The following is a 22,211-nucleotide window of genomic DNA, read 5'->3' on the forward strand; positions in this document are numbered from 1 at the left end:
AATAAATTCTGTTAACTAATAAATGTCAAGTCAAAAAAGCTATTGTACATTGTTACTACCGTCCCCCTTACATACACACATGTGCACATGCACCTCACCCAGAATAACAGCAACATAAAATATTTCTCTTAACCCGAAAACAACGTCTGATCTTCTTTAAATCTACTAAAGACCCAAAATAAATTTTCATGAAAATGTGCTTGCCTTTGACTCAATTAGTCAATCGCCGAATTTCTGAACAGATGAACAGAGATATAAAAATTACTTTTTGTAAATCAAGTTTCCCTAATATATGAGTTTATATTCTGCTGCTGTGATGCTTTTTCTGTTGCGTGTGTGTAAATCATCTTATCTACGATTACATGTACTTCATCTTAACATAAACCACTTGTATTAGTTCAATTATTTCTGGTATCAGTAGTGACAAAAACTAGCCATATTATTCCTTCAATACAATTCAATTCTCTGGATATGTTAGTGTTCTGATGTATTTCATGTTCATCAATCAGAAATAAAACAAAAAAGAGGTTTTAAGGAAATGAAAATCTTTATTAATCACCAATCCTGCCTGTCAAAACTATTATTTCCGCACAACAAATCCTCCACAATCCAAGAGTCGGTACATGTAGTCCAATCCCAGCAACTTAAAAGCTTCTTTAAAAAAAACAACAACACAACAACAACAGAATAATACACTTTTAGACCATTTCTAATAAAGCCAGTTTGGGGCAACATAGGCTATTGCTTGCAATAGTAGACTTTCTAGTTCTTATTCTTTTTTTTTCCCTAGATGCCAACTTTATAGCTTCATAATTTTGTCATTTCTAAACGGATTTTGTTCAAATTTTCAGAACATTTACACTTTACAAAACCCTTTTAAATTAATAAAAATACATTTCAGAAATTCCTTTCCACTCATGAGTTATTCCCCTTTGATTGAAATTTTAGGGGCTTTGGTTTCTAGATAAAGGCTCCAAGACCATGATAGCTGGAGCAAGAATATCATTGAAATTGAAAAGAAGAAACATTGTAGTTGTGCACATCGGATCGGTTTTTGTTTGTCGATTTCTGCATTCAAAATGGCACTAGAGAGGGGTAAAAAATTAGGATGCTTAAAAGAGTGAAACTTTAAACATATTTTTCTTTGTATCTTTAAAACTAAAAATATTTTGTAAAGACACGTTGAGTAAAAGTTGTGCATAATTTCAAGTTAGAGCTTTCATTTGACATCACAAACAAGGGACTGGCCCATAAAATTAGGGGTCTAGGGCCCATGAAAGTTTTCATTTTATAACTCAAAAACGGTAAACATTTCGCTAAAAATGTTCTTTAACATGTTATTGATCTCTTGAAATTATTATTTTGTTCAAGTCTTGTTTGTATGTTGTTTATCGTCCCTCTCGAGAATTTTTCACTCATATGGAGACGCCACCACTTGCCGGTGGAGAGCTGCAAATTTTGTCCTATACTCGGCACTTACATTGAGCCATTGAGCAGTGAGGGATCTTTTTCATGCCAGAACCTACTGCGACACGGGTCCTCGGTTTATACGGTCTCATCCGAAGGACCGGTCTCCACGTCCCACAGTGGGATTTGAACCCGCTATGTAAGGATCAACTCCTTATTCCGCAACTCTAGAGCAGACCTCTAACCACTAAAATAAACTTGCTATGAATAGTATAGCTCACAACATTTAATGCTATTATCTTCTAAATCAGGTTTTTAATGTGTTCTGTGCTTCCCTTAAAAATTATTTAATGACAACTTTTTAAAAATTTAGTTTTAAAATGAACACGTCTTCCAAAAAAGAAAGAAAAAGATTATTTTTCTTCATGTATTATTACAACAAACAATATAAATAGGGTTGGATACCTTTAAGTATGAAACGGTACGATACCATACCAGTATTTTTGAAACAATACAGTATTTTCAACGATACGGTACTATACCTTGATGAATGAGAATTAGGGTTCATTTTATAACAAATGTGCTTTCACCAAACACCAACCTTTCAATGTTATAATTTAAAATGAGCTTATAAACTATGTTTATATTTCAACCTTTAATAAATGATCAACAAAACAAATAAATTGAATCTCAAACAAATTAATTTGACTAGATACATAATCACAAGTATACACAACCTCCCTGGTTGCCAGGACCCATTTTGTTTGGTCACACTAAATGACGAAACATTCGAAAATATGAGATAGAGAGGTATATTTTTGTAACATTTTGCCTTTTTAATTTACATTCAATATAAGTTTTTTTATTAATAAAATTATAACACCATTAATGTGAATGTATATTAATTTGTTTTTGAATATATGTATTAATTTACCTCGAATATCGGCAATCAAAAACAAGTATCGTACTAACCATCCATTTCGTCAATTAGCCTTCCCTCTTTCAATGCGATGAAAATTTGATTTTAGCGAGTCTGGAATCATTTTTTAAAATCATTTTGAATATATTAATATTTTTCAAAGATTAAGATATACCTTTATTAGTACCGGTATTAAATGAAACAGTATTTTATTGGTATTTTTGAAGTAACTATTTGGTACGGTATTGCCAAGTACCGGTATCCAACCCTAAATATAAATAATATAAAACTTTTAAGCATAGAGTAATTACCGGTCATTAACTGTACACATTTTACATTCTCCATGTTCACCTCACTGTTTACAGTTATGTAACCCAACCTTCGATTGCATGTTGTCAAGGCCAACCTGCGATAAAACAAACATCTGTGATCAGCGTTTTAAATTCATTGTGTACAAACAGCGATTTATGGAAAATTATGTTTTATTTAAATCAAACTTCCAGATTACTTCATCTCATCTTTGATTTAATCTTAATTCCAAGCCCTCGTGCAAAAAACAATTTATTTCTCAATCTTGTGTTATTGTGTTCTATTTCAATTATAATTGATTGATTGATTGTATATTGTGTTACGTCCCATTCGAGAATTTTTCACTCATATAGAGACGTCACCATATACCGGTGAAGGGCTTCAAATTTTGACCTTTACTCGGCACTCAGGGCCATTGAGCAGTGAGGGATCTTTATCGTGCCAACGCCTGCCGTGACACGGGGCCTCGGTTTTTAAGGTCTCATCCGAAAGACCCGCAACTTTCACTTCAAAGTGCCGAGCGCATGGCGAAGGAACAGTTGCTACCTATTTTTTTATCGACTTAGGTCTGTCGCGGCCGAGATTCGAACTCACGACCTCCCAATCCAATTATAATTGAAAAGATGCTAAGGCAAATAATTCCAATTGGTGTTGGAATTCTTAATACTTGTGTAAAAAAAAAATACATGTATATTTTTAGCTTATAAACTATGTTCAAAAAGCTAATGCTATGGCCATTTGTGCAGTGTGTGGTGTGCGAAAACTTTTTAGAGTATGGGCCATAACTCAAGAACCCCTTGGCCAATTATTGTCAAATTTGTCACAGGGTATCCTTGGCCCATGGGCTCCTGTTTTTACTAAAACTAGGTTTGTGACCCTTAAACAAGGGAAGATAATTAGGAAAATAGAAACAGAAGTATCGGTTGCTAAAAAATCTTCTCAAGAACCACTGGGCAGATTATCACCAAACTTGCACAAAAGGATGAGAATATGTTGTAGATTAAAAATTGTTCAAGGCATCACCCTGGGGCAAAGGGCGTGGTCTCAAGGTCACTTCAAAGTTGACCAAAAATTACATTTTATTAAAATGTTGATATTTTGCTTACCGTATTTGGCTGAATACAATACGCATTGGTGTAAAATACGCACCCCCTTTTTGAGCCTGAAACTGGGAGAAAAAACGCAGTTCGGTTGTATTATACGCAGCAGAAAATTTTACCAAGCGGTGTTCTGAACTTTTGAAAATCGCGGTAATTTGCTATGAAAATCGGCGTCGAAAATTTACAGAACATGATATTTTATTCAAATGCATTTTTATTTTTTAACTTTCCATATCGCGGCAATCTGGAGGAAATTATTTATTTTAACAAAGCACAAGATAATGTTGCATTAAAGTATTAACAGCGTTTATTATTAATTTTTTTTTTAGAAAATGGTGATATTGAAATTATACGTTGCTGTATTCTAACTATTCTTTGTGGAAATAATTTTATTTCAACAAAGCCCGAGATATTGTTGCAAGTTTAACAGTTGTCATATTTATTTTTAGTTTAAGGTAATCATGTTGAAAATTATGTAAAGAGGGTGTCACAGAAACTCGTGATTATTCCCTAAATCGAGAAGGTCATTTAAATACCCACGACGCATGAAGAGTTATCTCTTAATATAGATAATGCTACCTAGATGGCTTTATTTATACAGCGGGTATGTCCAGCTTGTTATAACGAAACATTTCATATTTTATGTTAATATAATGCATAGTTTTTCCTATATAGACTCGCACATCATTTTGAAAGAGGTACTGTAAAAAGCGTGCGTTGATATTTTTCAATATATACAAGTGTGTCCAATAATTACGCTATTGATGCAATATCCAAGAAATTCCATTGAGTCATTTCAATTTATTGTTTCAAGTCAAATCTGAGCCACTAATTAACAGAACAATAATGAAACGAAATGAATATGAATAAATTAAATTATTTTAAATGATAGTACTTTATTTTTTAAGACATTGCCACTAAATAATAACATTAAATGTATGTCTTATTAGTTTTAGACACAATATCAAAGAAAACATTTTAACTCTGCATTTATTTAAAACTTTACCCATCAACTTTCTGACAATCTCTCCCTCTCTCAAGAGAGTTGTTACATTGTACTTCCATTGTAGTGAATAAGAAAAAATGTATATACCAGCCATTCCAGGATTCGAACCCAATCTCAGGTAAAAAGAATCTTTGCATAGAGTCCACACGCTTTACCACTAGACCAGCTTTGACACTGAAGTATAGTGTGCTATTTTATGTACACACTCTTCATTTTGGGTGGATAATAATTTTTCTTTGATTTTTGTGATTTTCAAAAATATGCCTCTTTGAAACAAAAATCGGAAATGGCAGTTTTGAAGAAAATTCCTGTCTCTTTATGCGTATATCAAATTCATTCTGTTTCAAGGAGGCAGTTTTTCAGAACAATGGGGATTCCCTATTTGAAAAAACGGAAAACTTGACTTATTTTGCTATGTGACTAATTCACACTTCTTTTAATGGCAAATTGGTAGTCGATATGCATTTTGCAAAAATTGTTCTACATTGTGCTATATATACTGTTGTATCTGAAAAAAATTAAGACCGTTTTCTGTTGCTTAAAATTTTTCTTTTAAACTGCTACAGCTTTAGGGAAAATAACAAAAGAACTGCAACACCCTCTTTAACAGGGTAAGCGATATTGCAACATTAAAGTTTTCATAGACTACGATATTCCTCTTTTGAACTTGAAATTAATTAATTAAATAAATAGCTGATGTTATAAAAATAAAATCAAAAATTAACAAGCATTTAAAGTGTAGTTATCAACACACCTCCAAAGCTGTGAAAAATGATGTACAAAGGTGGGATATATGTCTTCATACATCGAGGTAATCTTCGTGGATATCTTATTTTCTACAGAGCATGAGTAAATGATAACACTTAAGTTTCAACAAACTTCATATTTCCTTTTTTAACTCTCAACCATTATAACACGAGGCCGATATAAGATAAAGTAAAATTACATTTAACAAGCGTTTAACTGTTTAATGTGTCGTAATCAACACACGCTTATACATACGAAAGATCATAAACCAACCCCCGATTTTAAACAAAGAAAATAATCAAAGCCATTAATAAGGGAAGCAAATAATCAGTGCTCTAACTGTGAAAACAATGCTTTGGAGTCGGTAAACAATTTAATTGCCTGGAGGGGTGTGGAGGGGTAATTATCAAGTGACAAGCGCATGTGTTCACAGCATTGGCTTCCATTCATTGGGAAGTATAGAGGGGTGTTTATGTTCAAATGAATTTTCACTGAGTTATTTAAAACCTAAAATAAATTTTATTTTATTATTTCATTAAAAAATGACTTATTGCTTTTTTGACCGAGTGTCTGACTGATTAGGTACATGTGTACTATGATTACTGAAGCACGTGGCAAGGAATGTGTGAACATCTATAAATAACATCGTTAATGGCGGCCTACATGGAGACGATGAACATGCAGCTCAAATTAATTTTAACTTGCTTTTAAATTTAATTCAACTGTCAAAAGGTTATAAATATATCATTTTTAACAAATCTACATTCCAACAATAACTTTCTGAAGTTTTAAATATGGCGATAAACAGCAAGAAATTGCACAAGTCTCTAGGTAATACTGCGGTATGTGCGTATGATAGCCATGTTTCACATGAAAGAAAAACCTATCAAAATCCCATTGTGGTGTTAAAATACGCACCCCTTTCTCACAGAAAATTATTTTGGGAAAAAAAAGTGCGTATTATATTCAGCCAAATACGGTACTATATGGGCTAGGATCATCAAATCTTGTCAGTTGATGCATCTAAAGACCTCATATCATGTTGACTCAAAAGTAGGTCACGGTGACCTACTTTTCAAATTTTGCGGCAATTCTTTTTCCAAAATGATTTAGAGGCATATTTTGAACAATTTAAGGTTTATGATAATCAAACTTTGTCAGTTGATGTATCTTGGGTCCTTGGAGTACGTCGACTAAAAAGGAGGTCACCTTGACCTACTTTTTGAATTTTATGGCTAATCTTTTTCAAAACAATTAAGGTCATTAATTCGAATACTGCATCTTTGGGCCATAAAACATATTTATTAAAAAGTAGGTCACAGTGACCTACTTTTTGAACTTTGCAGGCATTTGATTTCAAAGCTATTAAGAGGCATAATTTGGACACTAAGGCCTATGATCATAAAACTTTGTAAGTTGATGCATCTTGGGTCTTCAAAAAACATCAACTGAGAAATAGGTCACTGTGACCTACTCTTCAATTTATATGACTATAATTAAATATTTCGAGTACTAATTGGGTTAGAATCATCAAATTTTGTCAGTTGATGCATCTTGGGTCTTCAGAGTTGGTCGACTGAAAAAGTAGGTAACTGTGACCTACTTTTGAAAATTTATGGCTTTAATTAAATAATTCAGACACTAATTGGCTTAGAATCATCAAAACTTTGTCTTTGGTATATATAAATATCTATATGAAAATATAAGCTGATTTTGTTAAAATATTATGTGTTTTTTTTTGACAGTAAATATCTGTTACATTAAAGTGTTCTGTAGTGTACATGCAATTTAACCATTCCGTTTTTCCCTTAATGTTTAATTCTTTATTTTCAAACATACGAATTTCAATTCTTCTGACAAAATTCAAGAGGCAAGTATCATCGTCATTTATTTTAAAATTGTTACTAGTTTTTTTTTTTAAATTCTTATTATTATATTTTCAAACATTGGCATAATAAATGTAAAAGTAACCTTTTTAATTTTAGTCAAAATGTTTCTCAGAAGCTTCAGAGGGACAGTGGTCCCCTTTCCCCCTCAGGCAAACTTTGAAAGTTGGGAAAGATAACCAAATCTCCTGTAATATGTGCATTTGTAAAAAAAAAAATGCTCTTTTTCAAAATATATTTTCTAATGTAAATGAGACAAAAAATGTATTTTTTTTTTTAAAAAAAAAAGTTACACTGCAAAAACTTAATCCAAATACAATAATATAAATTGTTACCCTAGAGATGGTGATCGAATGGATCCTTAGTATGGCATTTCTATGAAGAAAGAGCTAGGTTCACTAACTCCATAAAATGGCCCTGTTGATATACCAATTAACTGACCAATTCCCAGTATCTCATTTCAAGCATCAATATCAAGTAGAAACTTAGTGCTTTCATTTCCTATAAAAAAAAGTTTCCTCTTGGAGTCTAGGTATTGAAAAAGTGGCTTTGTAAAATTGTAATGTTTTTGAATTTTGACGAAAATGGGTGTATTTGAGCACCTTCGTTAAAGGCCTATATTAAAATATGAGCCCACCCTGCGATCAAAAAAATAAAAAATGGATTTTTATCTACTGAAACAGTCCTTTCATTATATAATTCAACATTTTAGATCAGATGTTGGGGTCTATGCAAAATATTGAAAAACAACTTAAATTTTTGGCCATTTTTTGAAGAATTTTTTAGGATTTGGGGATAATGACACAATTCATGACGTCGTAATGCATGAAGTAGAAAGAAAATTACGTCAAATTTACAAAGAAAGATACATAGTGGGTTCCAGTAAATGTTCTACCAAGCCCTTTTCTTTACTCCTCACTAAAATATTTACTGTAATGAAGGAGAAACTTCAGTAGTACTGTACAACAGTATATTCGAGAAGTGGTGTAAATCAGATGTGGATACTTAAAAACTCCAAATAACTTTTGGAAAATTTGAAATCACAAACTTTTATTAAAATCAATAGCATCAAAATGTACGACTTTTCAACACTTTATATACAACCATCCCCCACAATAAATTGAAGTCCAGGTTTTTTGGACATCATAGACAGCTGCTTTTTCAATAAAAATGGAACTCATAAATATACTTACCTTGTCATTGGTCATTTACAGAATTATTTTGTTAAAAAGCACTCTGATTGTACACACAAGTACATTGAAGTTGATATTAAAAAGATGCTTGAGTTTCTGATTGACAATATCTATGTAGTTTTTGGAGATCAGGTCTTCCAACAATCTGTTCAAATTCCCATGGGAACCAATTGCACCCCCTTATTAGCAGACCTGTTTTTGTATTCATATGAATCAGAATTTATTCAAAAACTTCTACATGAGAAGAAGAAAATACTTGCTGTGGCTTTCAACTCGACATTTCGATATATGGATGACATATTATCAATTAACAATAGTTACTTTCATTCATATGTTGACTCAATATATCCCAGTGAGCTTGAAATAAAAGATATCACAGATTCTGACACATCTGTTTCATATTTAGATATTTTACTAGAAAAAGACATTAATGGTAACCTAACAACAAAGCTTTATGACAAACATGATGACTTCAACTTTTCAATCGTCAACTTCCCTTACTTATGAAGCAATATACCCTTATCACCTGCATATGGGGTTTATGTCTCTCAGTTGATTTGATACACAAGAGCATGCTCTACGTATAAACAATTTCTAAAATGAAGCAAGCTATTGACAAACAAGTTGATGAAACAAGGATATCAACAGTCTCGTTTGAAGTCATCTTTAAACAAGTTTTACGGTCGAAACAATGACCTTGTCAGCAGATACACCCTATCATTGAGTCAAATGCTGAGTGACATTTTTCATACTAATTGTTACTTGATCATGACAAGGAGCACACGGTTGGTGTGACCAGTCAGCAGGGGATGCTCACTCCTTCATGGCACCTGATCCCACCTCTAAATTTTGAGGTTCGTGTTTGCTCTGCTTCAAATTTGTAACGTTTCATTGGTCTTTCAAGATTGAATACTGTCTGTTATCTTCATATTTCATCAATAGATATGCAATCAGCAAGGGTCCAAGTAAAATTTAATGTATTTTCAACTATAACTTACCATTTTTAATTTTTCAGAAATTCACAGGGCCAAAAAAGGTTCTAAGTAAATCTTGTTCTTTATTATGTGAAAACACTGTCAATTATATCCCTGGGAGGGTGTAACCCTCCCCCCCCCCTCCAAAAAAAAACAACCTCACACTTATTGGATTTGAACAATGCCTAATCGTATTTAAAACACTTCCAAAAACCATTATTCTCCTTTAGGGATGGCTGAATCATTTTAAAACCATTAAAGTCAACATATTTTATGTTTACACCAGAACTTATGCCTACCCACGAGTAGACGTAAAATTTTGGCCTAACTTTAGTCCAGCATAAAGATACGCTCTTTAATGAAACTCAAATATTTGGGCTAGTCAGGGATTTACACCGGCGTAGAGTTATGACTAATCATACGTCCTTTTATGAAACGGGCCCCAGGTGACAAGGAAGGCCCTTGGGCCTCTTGTTGACATGTACGTGTAGTGGTAGAAGAGCTGTTATATCAATTATTATTTGATTTCTTGAAAAAAAAAATTCATAAACTATAATAATCAGTAATGTTAACGTTTGAATTTCATTTAGGTCAGAGCTGTCCAAGATAATGGGGAGAAGACAGCATGAAATTGATGTAAAATTGTTGCTTTTTGCTGTACAAAGAACTACCAACTTTGAGTCATTAATCACGAGAAGATTCACTGGTGTAACATTGATTGAATCAAAGGTATGGAATGATGTGATGAGTGGTGAGTGGTGAGATCAAGAGAACAAGGGAAGTTGATCTTATAAATACAGTTCACTTTCGTAGTGATTGCTACCATACTGTGGAAAACAAACTGTAAAAAATGGGCAGAGTTAAAGACCAATTATTTTGTTGATCATGATCACCCTATTTTTTTTTTCTTTTGGGCAACAAAGCTTCACCTTTCAGTTCATTTTATACTCTATGCATAATGCAAATTATTGTATCATACTCAGGTGACAGTTAAGGCCCTTGGGCCTCTTGTATATTATCAGACCCCTCAAATTATACAGCTAAAAAAGAATACATGGAATTAATTAATAGTTGATGTATCTTTAAAACAATGCATTCTTTGGTATTTTTGCTTGTTCAATTAAGAGTGCACTCCTAGGACCCTGGGCCTTTATTTTTTCATATTCATGTTATCCGCACTTTTTAATTTCTTTCATTTTAGAATGTTACCAATTCCAGCCCCCAGATACAGTCTACAAATCCATTTAAAGAGTATACAAATCCATTTGAGACAGAATCAGATGGAGAAATTAGTCCTTTTGAAGAAACGAAGGTAACCTTTTCTTGTTGATATTAATTGTCTGATGTCTTTGTGCCAGACAGTACTTATAGATTCAGTCAACACCTGTTGGTCAACTTGTTCAGGTGGTAGAGGATAGTTTTAGATTAAGTACCAGTCAAAAATTAGAAAAAATAAAGAAACCTAAGGTTTGGATGCATATTGTATGTGATTTTATCGCTAGAATATTGTATGTGTGCATTTGGAGGGAATTGCCGGCCTTGTTTATTTTATTGATTGACACTTCAGTGTCACTACTACTATTCATAGGATATGGACTACAAGTACGAAACTAAAATCAAAATTCACTCATTGGGGATTTCCTCAGAAAAGCAGGGTGGGTTCATAGGATGAATTATAGCTTGAAAAGGAGGTGGTTGAGCCAGTATCTCTTTCTGTTCAGTGGTATAATGTACAGGTGTTTGTCTGCATAGTGTGTGGTAGCTTAGGGCATTAGCATGAGCCTGGAAGCTGTTGCGGATCTGGCAAAATATTGAAAATAGGCTAAATTTTCATGAAATTTTGAGAATGTCCCTGTGCCATCATTTTGGCTCAATGTGTAAGTTGTACATGTTTATTCCTAAAAGCTTCAAATTCCTCAAGGGACTTAAGACCATACTATTGTTACATGTAGAGAGAATTAAAATTTTCCAATGTATATTTTACAAGCAGCTCAGTATTAAGGATATATACATTATAACTTGTGTCAGTTAAAAATAAAGTTGGAAATTTATTATACCCACACTTTCTAAAGAAAGTTTGGGTATATTGTTGTTACTCATGTCTGTCCATCCATCCGTCTGTCACACTCTTCTTTCTCAAATTCCTCTTACATTTTACACAGTAGCCTAATCATCTTTTGGGAGATGTTTGGTGGTGTCATGTAGATGTGCAGTAAGGTTTCGGAATTTTCATTTTCACCCTGGGGGTCAAATGGGGGTTGAAAAATGACGTTTTTTATGCAAAAAGCCCCTGGTTCCCTGAACTCCTCTTACATTTTACCCAGTAGCCTAATCATCTTTTGGAAGATGAATAGTAGTGTCCTGTAGATGTGCAGTGGATTCAAACCTGCGACTTCAGAATCAACTCCTTACTCCACGACTCTAGAGCAGACGTTCTAACCACTGCGCCACACGGGCGACTAGAATGGGGTAAAATAATCGGAAATGAAAATGGTTAGGGGCCTATAGTTGGAAAAGGGTAAAAGATCATTGGAATGCCACAGTTACACAAATTATACAATGAGGCAAGTCACTGGGGTCAGTCCACTCAATCTTTGGAACCGGAAACAATAAAATAGCTTTCATTAAAGCAAAAGCCCCTAAGTCATCTTTGTAATATAACACACTAAATAGGATATATGGGGTCATGACCCCCCAGAGGTCATTCCCAACCCCTAAAACTTCAAATGATCATATACATTGTATCTTGAAAATGGTTGAAAACTCTCCCCTTAACCATATATAATATTGTCCCTCGAGTCATTATGCATTAAATGGTATAAAGGTTATGACCCCTTGAAGTCACCCTCATCCTGAAACTGGAAATGATCACAATGACCTGCATCAAAAGTGTGTTAGTGATAATCTGCTTGACATTTTATTCAGGACCCCCCAGGGTCAGTCCACCCTCCTAGAATTAGAAAATGAAAATCATTCAGAGACCCGCCATTATACTTTGTGTACATGTACATTTTTGTATTATTCACAATTTATTTTATACCAAAACAAGTTATAAATAAATTGTATAAATAAATGAGCCTGGGGCTGGGAAGGGGGAAAAGGGGAAGGAGTTATGTCTGCATGGTCTTAAATGTTGAAAACTCATAAAATTTGTGACCCGGCCATTTCCCACTTGTCATCATTATTTACTGATCTTCTCACAACATACATGTGTCTCTATTAAATCAATAGACTTTTTTGGTCATATGCCTAGCTCTCCCTTGAATCTGGAATGGTGATATAAATATTTTAAGAATGATTAAGAATTAAAACAGGTCTTGCACAATCTCTTAAAATTGATTAAGCTCTGTAGTTGAATTAGCTATACTGGTAAAGCTTGGTTCTGCTATTCAAAACACTTTGATTTAGCTATTTAATCATACTTTTTTTTAATGTACATTTTTATCAATATAGATAAAAGTTGCACTATGTTGACATGGGTATAAATTTTAAATTTTCAGCTTTGATTTTTTTGGAAAACAATGCATGTAGGAAAACTGCTTTTCAAAAATTGTCTCCTGAGAATTTGCTATCACATATATATTTTGCATGGGGCTATATACCTGGAGTAACCTCTCTCTCTCTCTCTAACATCTACTTGAGTCAGAATTAAAGTGGAATTACAAGACAATTTTTTTAATTGATGACTTTTTAGGATTTTACACTAATTCATACTGCAGCAAGAATGTTATCCCTCGATCTCAGAAAAAAATAAGTTTACTCACTATCTTGTCTTTCATCTATATCTATAATTACAAAAGGACACAGCCAGAAGTCTTTAATGTGGTTTGTTACAAATTTCACTTGGAACTCCAATTAATTTGCTCAAGATCAGTATTTTCAGTAGGCAGAAATAAACTAGATCAATTATACTTGAAAAGTACTCACTGTGAACAATCACCTGACTTGTTGAAGACAGGTAAACATACCCCTCAGGTTAGAATTATCATACAAAGGCCTGTACAAAATTGAAGTCATAATTAAATCATCATTATCTTAGTTAAGATTAGAAGAAACACACTAGAGGTGTGATGAAATATTTAGAAACACAAAGAGTTTTATTTCTCATGCAAAATATTCTTTCTCGTGTAAAACATAGCAATTGTTCAAATGAAGGGCTAAACCTTCTTTTAAGGAAGGGCCAAACCATCTTTTAAGGGGAGATAAGAATGAGTGAAAATTTAATGTTATTTCAAAAATCTTCTGATGAAGAACCACTGGGCCAGAAAAGTTTAAAATTATGTGAAACTTCATTACTTAGTGTAGATTTAACTTTGTCCAAATCATGACCTTCAGGGGTAGGGTGCGGCCACAATAGGGGATCAAAGTTTTGTAAACATGGGAATGTACAGTAAAACACACTTATAACAAAGTGCCTGGGATGGATGATTTTGCTTTGTTACAAGTGTAATTGCTTCAATCCATTAAATTTACAATATATTTTAAAGTCACGAGGAATGAAAATCGCTTTGCTGTAAGTGTCAATTCATTATAGGCTTATGCTTTACTGTATAAGAAAAAAATTCCTTCTCAAGAACCACTAGGCAAGAAAAGTTGAATCTCATGTGAAAGTTTCATTACATAATGTAGGAACAAATTTGTTCTTTCAAAACTACTCCTCCTACAGGTTTGATGCAACAAGTAGACTATACTAGTCTATATATTGTTTTTGTCAGTTTTCTTCTTCAATCAAATTTTGTCCAAGCCTTAACTTGACAACCTTTTGACATTAAGACTTCATTTGAAGATATCTTATTTGAGTTGTTTTATGTTTTATTTAGTTTAGTATGTATTTCTAGATGGGAAACACGGGGAAGAAACGTGTATTGCTTTTTAATATACCAAAAATCCTTATTTCTGAGGATTGTGTAATTCTAAAAAAAAAAATCAAATAAATTACAAATGTATAATAAAAGAAGAATGCTTGGTATTAAAATATTATTTCATATCAGTAAAATTGAATGCTGTTAATGACATCTAAAGAAATAGGCTATAAAAGGGTTTTATCATATCTTTGTTTATCTGCACTTAAATTTCAAACAGGACAGAATTTGTAATTTTTGCCATAAAAATTCATAATTTCTATATACTTTAGAGACTCACCGTAAAACTTTCAGGAAACTTTCTTTGAGGTCTTTTCTGCAGTTCGCTTAAAGAGGTAGAGCCACGAAGTACCAAAATCGACCTAGTCGCCAAAATAAATGAAACTTCCTCAAATCAAACTGGAAGATTTGTAGGTTATAACACAATTTATTTTTTAACAATATCTTTTCTAGTTTTCTTTTTACAGTCGTTTGAATTTGGTATTGTATTCCAATACCACAGAACGTCATGACGTTGACATTTTATATATTATAACGTCATGACGTTACATTATTTATACAAGGTAATACATGAATGTTAATGGATGATAATCCATCAAAATAGGCCTTAATTCAACTATTTGGAAAAATTTTACCAGATTTTTCCAAGAATTTCTGAAACTTGGGGTAAATAGTGTTTACTTTCTAACTTAAAGCTTTTTTTTGTGATTTATTGAAGTGTCAAACATTTGATTATTTAAAAAAATCAAATACGAGGTCATGGCACTCTATATATATCTAGAGATTTATACACGAAAAAGAATCAATTCTTTCCTTATAAATGTGTAGAAGGATAAAGGGATATTGGCTTAAAATTATTACCATCTATTTCCCATTAGTTTTATTTATATGTATATAATTAAAAGATTGCAGAATCATCTCATACAGCATGAATTAATCATACGTGAAATGTTAATTCATTTTTAAAATAATAATAATGAAAGTAAAGTCTTATCTCAATTAATCATTTTACAATTAAATGGTGTGTACCTCATCTGTTTGCACAATAATTCATGTATATGATCAATGTTGTCATTCCTATCTACATCTAATTTGCTCTCTTGTTTGCTTAAGTAGTATATGCACCTTTCAATTTTCAGTCACCCTCTGCCGTGTGCTATCTAAGTTGTAGTAAAATCGTATGGTGAGCAGTTAGTAGTGCACAACTGCATGGATCATTAATCAGTTGCTTTTAGCATAGAAACACTGGGGGTTCTCGCAGTATCACTTTTCCGCGATTCAACACAGCTTTTCTGTGACAAGTTTTACTGCTTTTCCGCGATTATAATTTATAGCTTTTCTGTACCTCTTGACTTCCGTTAGCCAGATAAAACCTGTTGCCCCTTGCATACCACAGGGAGGTTTTAATTGTGGCTTTGCAGATTTTATCAATGCTGCATCGGTATGACACATCCCCATTCCTTAAAACTTATCTGATGAAATCCATCGTAGATTATACATTTTCCCCCTGATTCAATTTCCATATTGTTTACATCTAAAACCTATCACCAACCAATGTGAAATGCGAGATTCATTTAATTTTTATCACCATGTGAGTAAAATCGCGGAAAGGAAGTATAAAAAAAGGAGAAAACACAACATATAATAAGAACCAATCGCGGAAAAGCAGTATAAAGTAGTCGTGGAAAAGCAACAAGGTTTCGAAAATAAAATAGCGGAAAAGCAGGCCAGCCGGGATTCTAGAGTGCTACACTTGGTAATGGATAATATCTTAGCATAATGAAGTACTCTCTCCCTCTCTCTTTCTCTCCGTGTTTTGTTTCCTTTTAATTCTCTTTTTTTTAATTAAAGAAAGTCTGCAATATCATTGTGTTAAAATAAAAGGAATAAATCTAGGTTTTGCAAAAATAAAAAAACCTTTTTATTCAATGTAAAGAATCTCTCTCTCTCTCTCTCTCTGCATGTTTTGTTTCCTAGCTTTCTCTTTTTTATAAAAGAAAGGCTGCATATATCATTGTTTTAAAAGAAAAAAACAACTAGTTATTGCAAAATTAATAAAAAAGAAATTTTTAATTCAATATAAAGAATTTAAAGTACAATTTTACATTAAGTTATCATACTGTCTACATGCAGTGAGTGGCTCATTACCATACACCTGACGGAGTACTGAAACAGTTGACTTTTCATCAGAAACACTCGCAAAGAAGATTTTACATGAAAGTTGAAAGAAATGGTCTACATATGGAGTGGCCATTACTACACCCAACATAGCACTCACACAGGAGATTCTAAGTGAAAATAGATAAAGAAAGTAATCACATGTTTAGCAATCTATTACATGTGCTTCAACCAACATAGGACTCGCACAGAAAATTGTACAATGTATATGTGAAAATTAAAGAAAAAAAAATTACATGTGAAGCTGCCCATCACCGCATCCAACACAAGACTCGCACAGTAAATCCAACATGAAAATTAAATTAAAAAAATATTTACATATGGAGCGACCAATTACTGCATCCGACATAACACTCACACAAAAAATCAAACATGAAAATTGAATAAAAAAATTATTTACATAATTATGGAGCGGCCAATTGCCGCATCCGACATAACACTCACACAGTACATCAAACATGAAAATTAAATAAAAAAATTCATTTACATATTGAGCGGCCAATTACCACATCCGACATAACACTCACACAAAAAATCAAACATGAAAATTATATAAAAAAGTATTTACATATGGAGCGGCCAATTGCCGCATCCGACATAACACTCACACAGTACATCAAACATGAAAATTAAATCAAAAAATTCATTTACATATGGAGCAGCCAATTACCACATCCGACATAACACTCACACAGTAAATCAAACATGAAAATTATATAAAAAAGTATTTACATATGGAGCGGCCAATTGCCACATCCGACATAACACTCACACAGTAAATCAAACATGAAAATAAATTAAAAAAATCAATTACATATGGAGCAGCCAATTACCACATCCGACATAACACTCACACAGTAAATCAAACATGAAAATTAAATAAAAAAATATTTACACATGGAGCGGCCAATTGCCGCATCCGACATAACACTCACACAGTAAATCAAACATGAAAATAAATTAAAAAAATCAATTACATATGGAGCAGCCAATTACCGCATCCGACATAACACTCACACAGTAAATCAAACATGAAAATTGAATTAAAAAAATTATTTACATATGATGTGGCCCATTGCCGCATCCGACATAACACTCATACGGTAATTGAACAAAAAAATTGAATTTAAAAAGTAATTTACATTGTACATATTGAGGGGCACACTGTCCCATCTGACAAAACACTAACACAGTAAATTTAAACATGAAAATTGAAGAGAAAAAATTATTTACTCATAAAATTATATGATAAAGACTGTAAACAGCACATGTACCAAACACAATAAGTTCCCCAGTCTTTATTCTTCTGTTTCACTGTCTCCTTCATCCGAAGATTCACTTTCATCAACTGGAGTTGGAATGTTGTTTGCATCTTCGACAAAGTCACCCCAGTTTCGAACACCAAACCCAGTCTGGATATTGTGTCGGGCATTTCCTAGAAACCACAGAATGGCAGCAATGTGGGAGCACATTCCAACAACCCTTGCTCCAGCTCTGCATTTACAATACCATGCAATAATATTTCCTTCATCATATTTGATCCATAATTGGTATGATCTTGATGAGACATGCCGACTCTGTAGCCGAACCCTGACAAGACCTGGCTCCTCTTTGTGCACTTGTATATGACAGTCACCTTCCAAGTGCTCCTGTGCATAATTGAGTGAGAGTCGAAGCTGCTATGTCCCACAAGTTAGGTTCCGAAGTTGTTCTTCATCAAGATATGGAAAACCTAATACACAAATTCGAAACATCATGGTTGATCTGCATATAAACTACATAATGGCATAAAATATCCCAAACCAATCTTCATTAGTAATAAATGTAACAATGTATATTTTTAAAATTCTCTAAATTTGCTAAATTTTTTGGAAAAGTATTGAAACAATAACAACTAGAGAACAGACTGCATTGTATAACATTAGTACATAGGATAAATATCTCTTAGATCTTCAACTGGTTCCCAGCATCCAGAGTGTCGATCTTAGTGTTGCTCTTGCACATGTTGTTGTAAGACATTAACTTGCTTGGATAGATGCAGCATTTTACATCCAAGAATTTCTTCTTCATCAGCATTCCCATGAGAGAGGGGTTTGAGATATCTGTAACAGATACATAAAACATTGGAATATATTTGCATTCATATGTTAAGAAGTTATTATAATTCCATAAAAATATTTACATGTATATTTCTTACCTATTGCACAAAGAACATACAATCCTTATAAAATCTCCTATATACGGAATCTGGCTTTTTGGCAAAACATGTCCTAGGTACTTCCACTGTTTGATCCTTGAGTTCGCAGATTCCACAACCCAACGAATCTAAAAATGAGGAGAAATTTTTTGTAAACCCAAAAATGCTAATTCTCATATACATACATCAAAGTAAACTTTCAATTAATTTGATATCATAATTTCTCCCAACCCCCTATTCAATCTATTTCTCCCTGACTACACCACACACACACACACATACCTTTGTGACAAGACGACTTGTATTGGCACTCTCTGTGGACATCTGTTTCTCTCCTTTGGACATGAAACAAGGCATATGGGCTTGGATACCAAGTTCCTCCAGATAATCTATTGAGTACGTCGCGGAACCCACGATCAACGATAAAAATATCTTCCTCTTGCACCCAGTTACGAATGTCCTCAACGTTGGACTTCATGATATGCTTGATGATACTGGCATCATTGTTTCGGGCAAGATATGGACCCATCACTGATATAAAGTGGCCAGTTGTTGACACAATGATCATGGGTTTTACTAAAGGGCGACCCTTATGTAAGCTGAAGGACTGTCTCTGGAAATGAAAATTTCCACTCTTGTTTATATAAATATATGTCCCATCCAAAACCAAAATTGCTTGATTTCCAGCTGGACTGTTTCCAAAAAGAGTTTGGGCAATCTGTCTTGTGTGATGCTGTATGACATCAGAACGTGTAATGTGCTGGAATCCCAAATTCTCTAACACAAATCTTCCTGCAAGAGCTGATTGCACAGAACTTATACATCTTCTAATACTTGATTTTGATACATTGAAAAGTGTGGAAAGAACTCGATTGAATTCCCCTCCTCTGATTTTCATAAGGAATATAGCTAAACTTGTCCTCAGGGATCTTGTTGGAGTTAGCTGAACTTTTCCTTCAATATAATGTAACAAGTCTTTAAATGAGTCCTTGGAAATGCCCATAAGGTCCACATATTCAGCATCACTGAGACTTTCATCATTGTTGAAATTAAGTCTTGTTTTCTCTTGCCTCTGAATTTCTGACCTCAGAAACTTGACCAGTTGAGCTATTGTTGTTCTATTAACTGTTGTTGTTTCAGAAATGGGTTGAAGATCCCCAATGTTTCCCTGTAGGTGATTAGGACAACATCTAGCTCCAGCCGGGATAATGATTTCCTTAGAAATAAATATTTGATGCCTTATGTCAACAGGAACAACAATGAGTTTTGGTCCAGGTCTCTTACATATACAGCAGGAAGAGTGGCCTCTCGCTGTGCTGGGAAATGGTAGCTGTACTGAAGGAGGACTAGCAGGCATTGAAGACGATGGTTGAGATGTAGATGTCAGAAGTTTGTTTTTTCCTTTCTTAGATCCCTGCACATTAGACTTGCATGTATGGCGGCACTTGTTGCACAGAAAATCTTCCTCACTAGGTGTTCTTCCAGATAATCTGGTAACCACAGATCTGTGACTCTTGGAAATAGCATATCTGTCTGTCTGTTTTGTTCTCCAAGGACAGAGGAAGCACTTATAAGACTTTTCTCCTGGCATCTATGAATCAATGATAAAGAAAAAAAAAATAAATCTATTTAATGATGGGAGATTTTTGTTTGTTTGTATGTTCAGTGTGTAATAAATTGATTAATATGACAAACACAATAGGGTTCATTCTCAATTTAAAAATCATCTTTCCTTTCCTACCCTTAAATATGTTAAACAAGAGGCCCATGGGCATATTTAATTCCTTAGTTTGGCCCAACCTAAAACCCTAGAGATAAGGTTTGTGGGCCCACCCTCTCCCTAGGGGCAATAATTTGAGGAAACTTTAACCTGCAATTATTGATGCTGTTGGCATAATACTAATCATGGCCAGCTGTCCCTCAGAAGATTTTTTACAGATATTTCTGATATTTTAATTCATATATATGAACCTTTGATCTATTGTGGCATCACCCTACCCTGGGGACTATGATCTGATCAAACCTAAATCTGCACTACATTAGGAATTAATTTAGCTTGTATTTTGATATGACTAATCATGGTCCTGCTCAGTAAAAAAATTTAAAAAGAGGTTTTTTTTAAAATGTTGTATCCTTTATGTAAAACGTTCATCCCCTGTTGTAGAATTTCCTATCACAATTTAAGGGCCATGATTTTGATTTGAACAAACTTGAATTCACATTTTATCAGGAAACTCTCACATAGGTTTCATCTTTTCTGGTCCAGTAGTTCTTCAGAAGAAGATTTTTTACCCTATCCTATTTTTGCATTTTTTTTTTTTATTATCTCCACTTGGAACAGGGTGTGGCCTTTCATTAGAAGAAACTTGAATCTCCCTCACCCAAGGATATTTAATGTGCTGTTTGGTTGAAATTAATTAGCTCATTCTTCAAGAGAAGATGAAAATGTGGAAAATTTACAATAACAATAACACCAATGATGACGACAGACAATGGACAATTTTGATCAGAATTTGAGCTTCAGAATGAGCTTCAGTTCATATGAGCTAATAAATGGGCAGATAAACTATCACCAAAGTTAAATAATGAATTAATTAAATATGTATAAATAACCAAAGAAATTAATTGATTATACAGTGTATTTTACCTTTTAATTAAATTCAATCAGCATAAAGGATTATCTGTTGAAATAATCTTGTTCAATTCCAAAGATCCATCAAAAAGGAAGCCCACACTATAGTCTAGTCATGTAGAGTTTCACCTGCAGGACATGTAATGCAAATTAATTGTTGACCTAACATCAATAATGAAAAACAGTATAATATATTATCAAATGTTGAATAGTATTTTCTTTCTAAATTAGTTTTCTTTTAATCATTAATCATTATTAATAGTAAAATTTAAAGTAAGACATACAATTAAAACCATTGTATAATGCCTAAAAAAAAGGGGTCGGGGGGCAGGACTTTTGAAAATAATGTCTTTGAGATATTTCCCGAAGTTTTGAAAGTGACATATATCAGCAGATAAATATATAAATCAATTTATATTATTTTAGTTTTTCTGCTCTTAATTTTTAGAGAAAAAGTTGAATAAAGAAGTCAGATCCTCCATCTTTAAGAGTGACTTCCCTTGCAAGAAAACAAAAAAGTGTTAAAGTCCACAATTTACACTATTTACATACATGTTCTAACTTTATTTTTTAAACAATATATCAGTCTTCGACAAATCCCAGGAGTCCGAAGCCCGGGACCTGGTAAAATTGGAAGGGGGCATGTGGAAATTGCATACTTACAAGCCCAAAGGGCATGTAAATTCTGAGGCCTAAGCCTCTGTATTATCAAATTAAATAATACTAATAACATAAAATGTACTTAAAAGTCTGATTTTTCATCTAAAGTTGAGCACCAAATAAAATTTTAACGATAGTTTA

The 22,211-nt window shown here is 33.3% G+C and overlaps 1 protein-coding gene across 1 annotated transcript in view; it reads left to right on the forward strand.

Moving 5' to 3' along the window:
* Positions 1-22,211, forward strand: part of LOC133206147 (vacuolar protein sorting-associated protein 53 homolog) — a 540,720-nt gene that overhangs the window by 295,847 nt on the left and 222,662 nt on the right. Inside the window, exons 9-10 of the mRNA XM_061342079.1 lie at positions 10,132-10,270; positions 10,743-10,853. Coding sequence (XP_061198063.1) covers positions 10,132-10,270; positions 10,743-10,853 — 250 coding nt within the window. The remainder of the gene's footprint in view (positions 1-10,131; positions 10,271-10,742; positions 10,854-22,211) is intronic.

This window comes from Saccostrea echinata, unplaced genomic scaffold (assembly GCF_033153115.1).
Source record: "Saccostrea echinata isolate AGI-Se365-2 ecotype Australia unplaced genomic scaffold, CSIRO_AGI_Sech_v1 ptg000054l, whole genome shotgun sequence".
NCBI classification, from domain to species: Eukaryota; Metazoa; Mollusca; class Bivalvia; order Ostreida; family Ostreidae; genus Saccostrea; species Saccostrea echinata.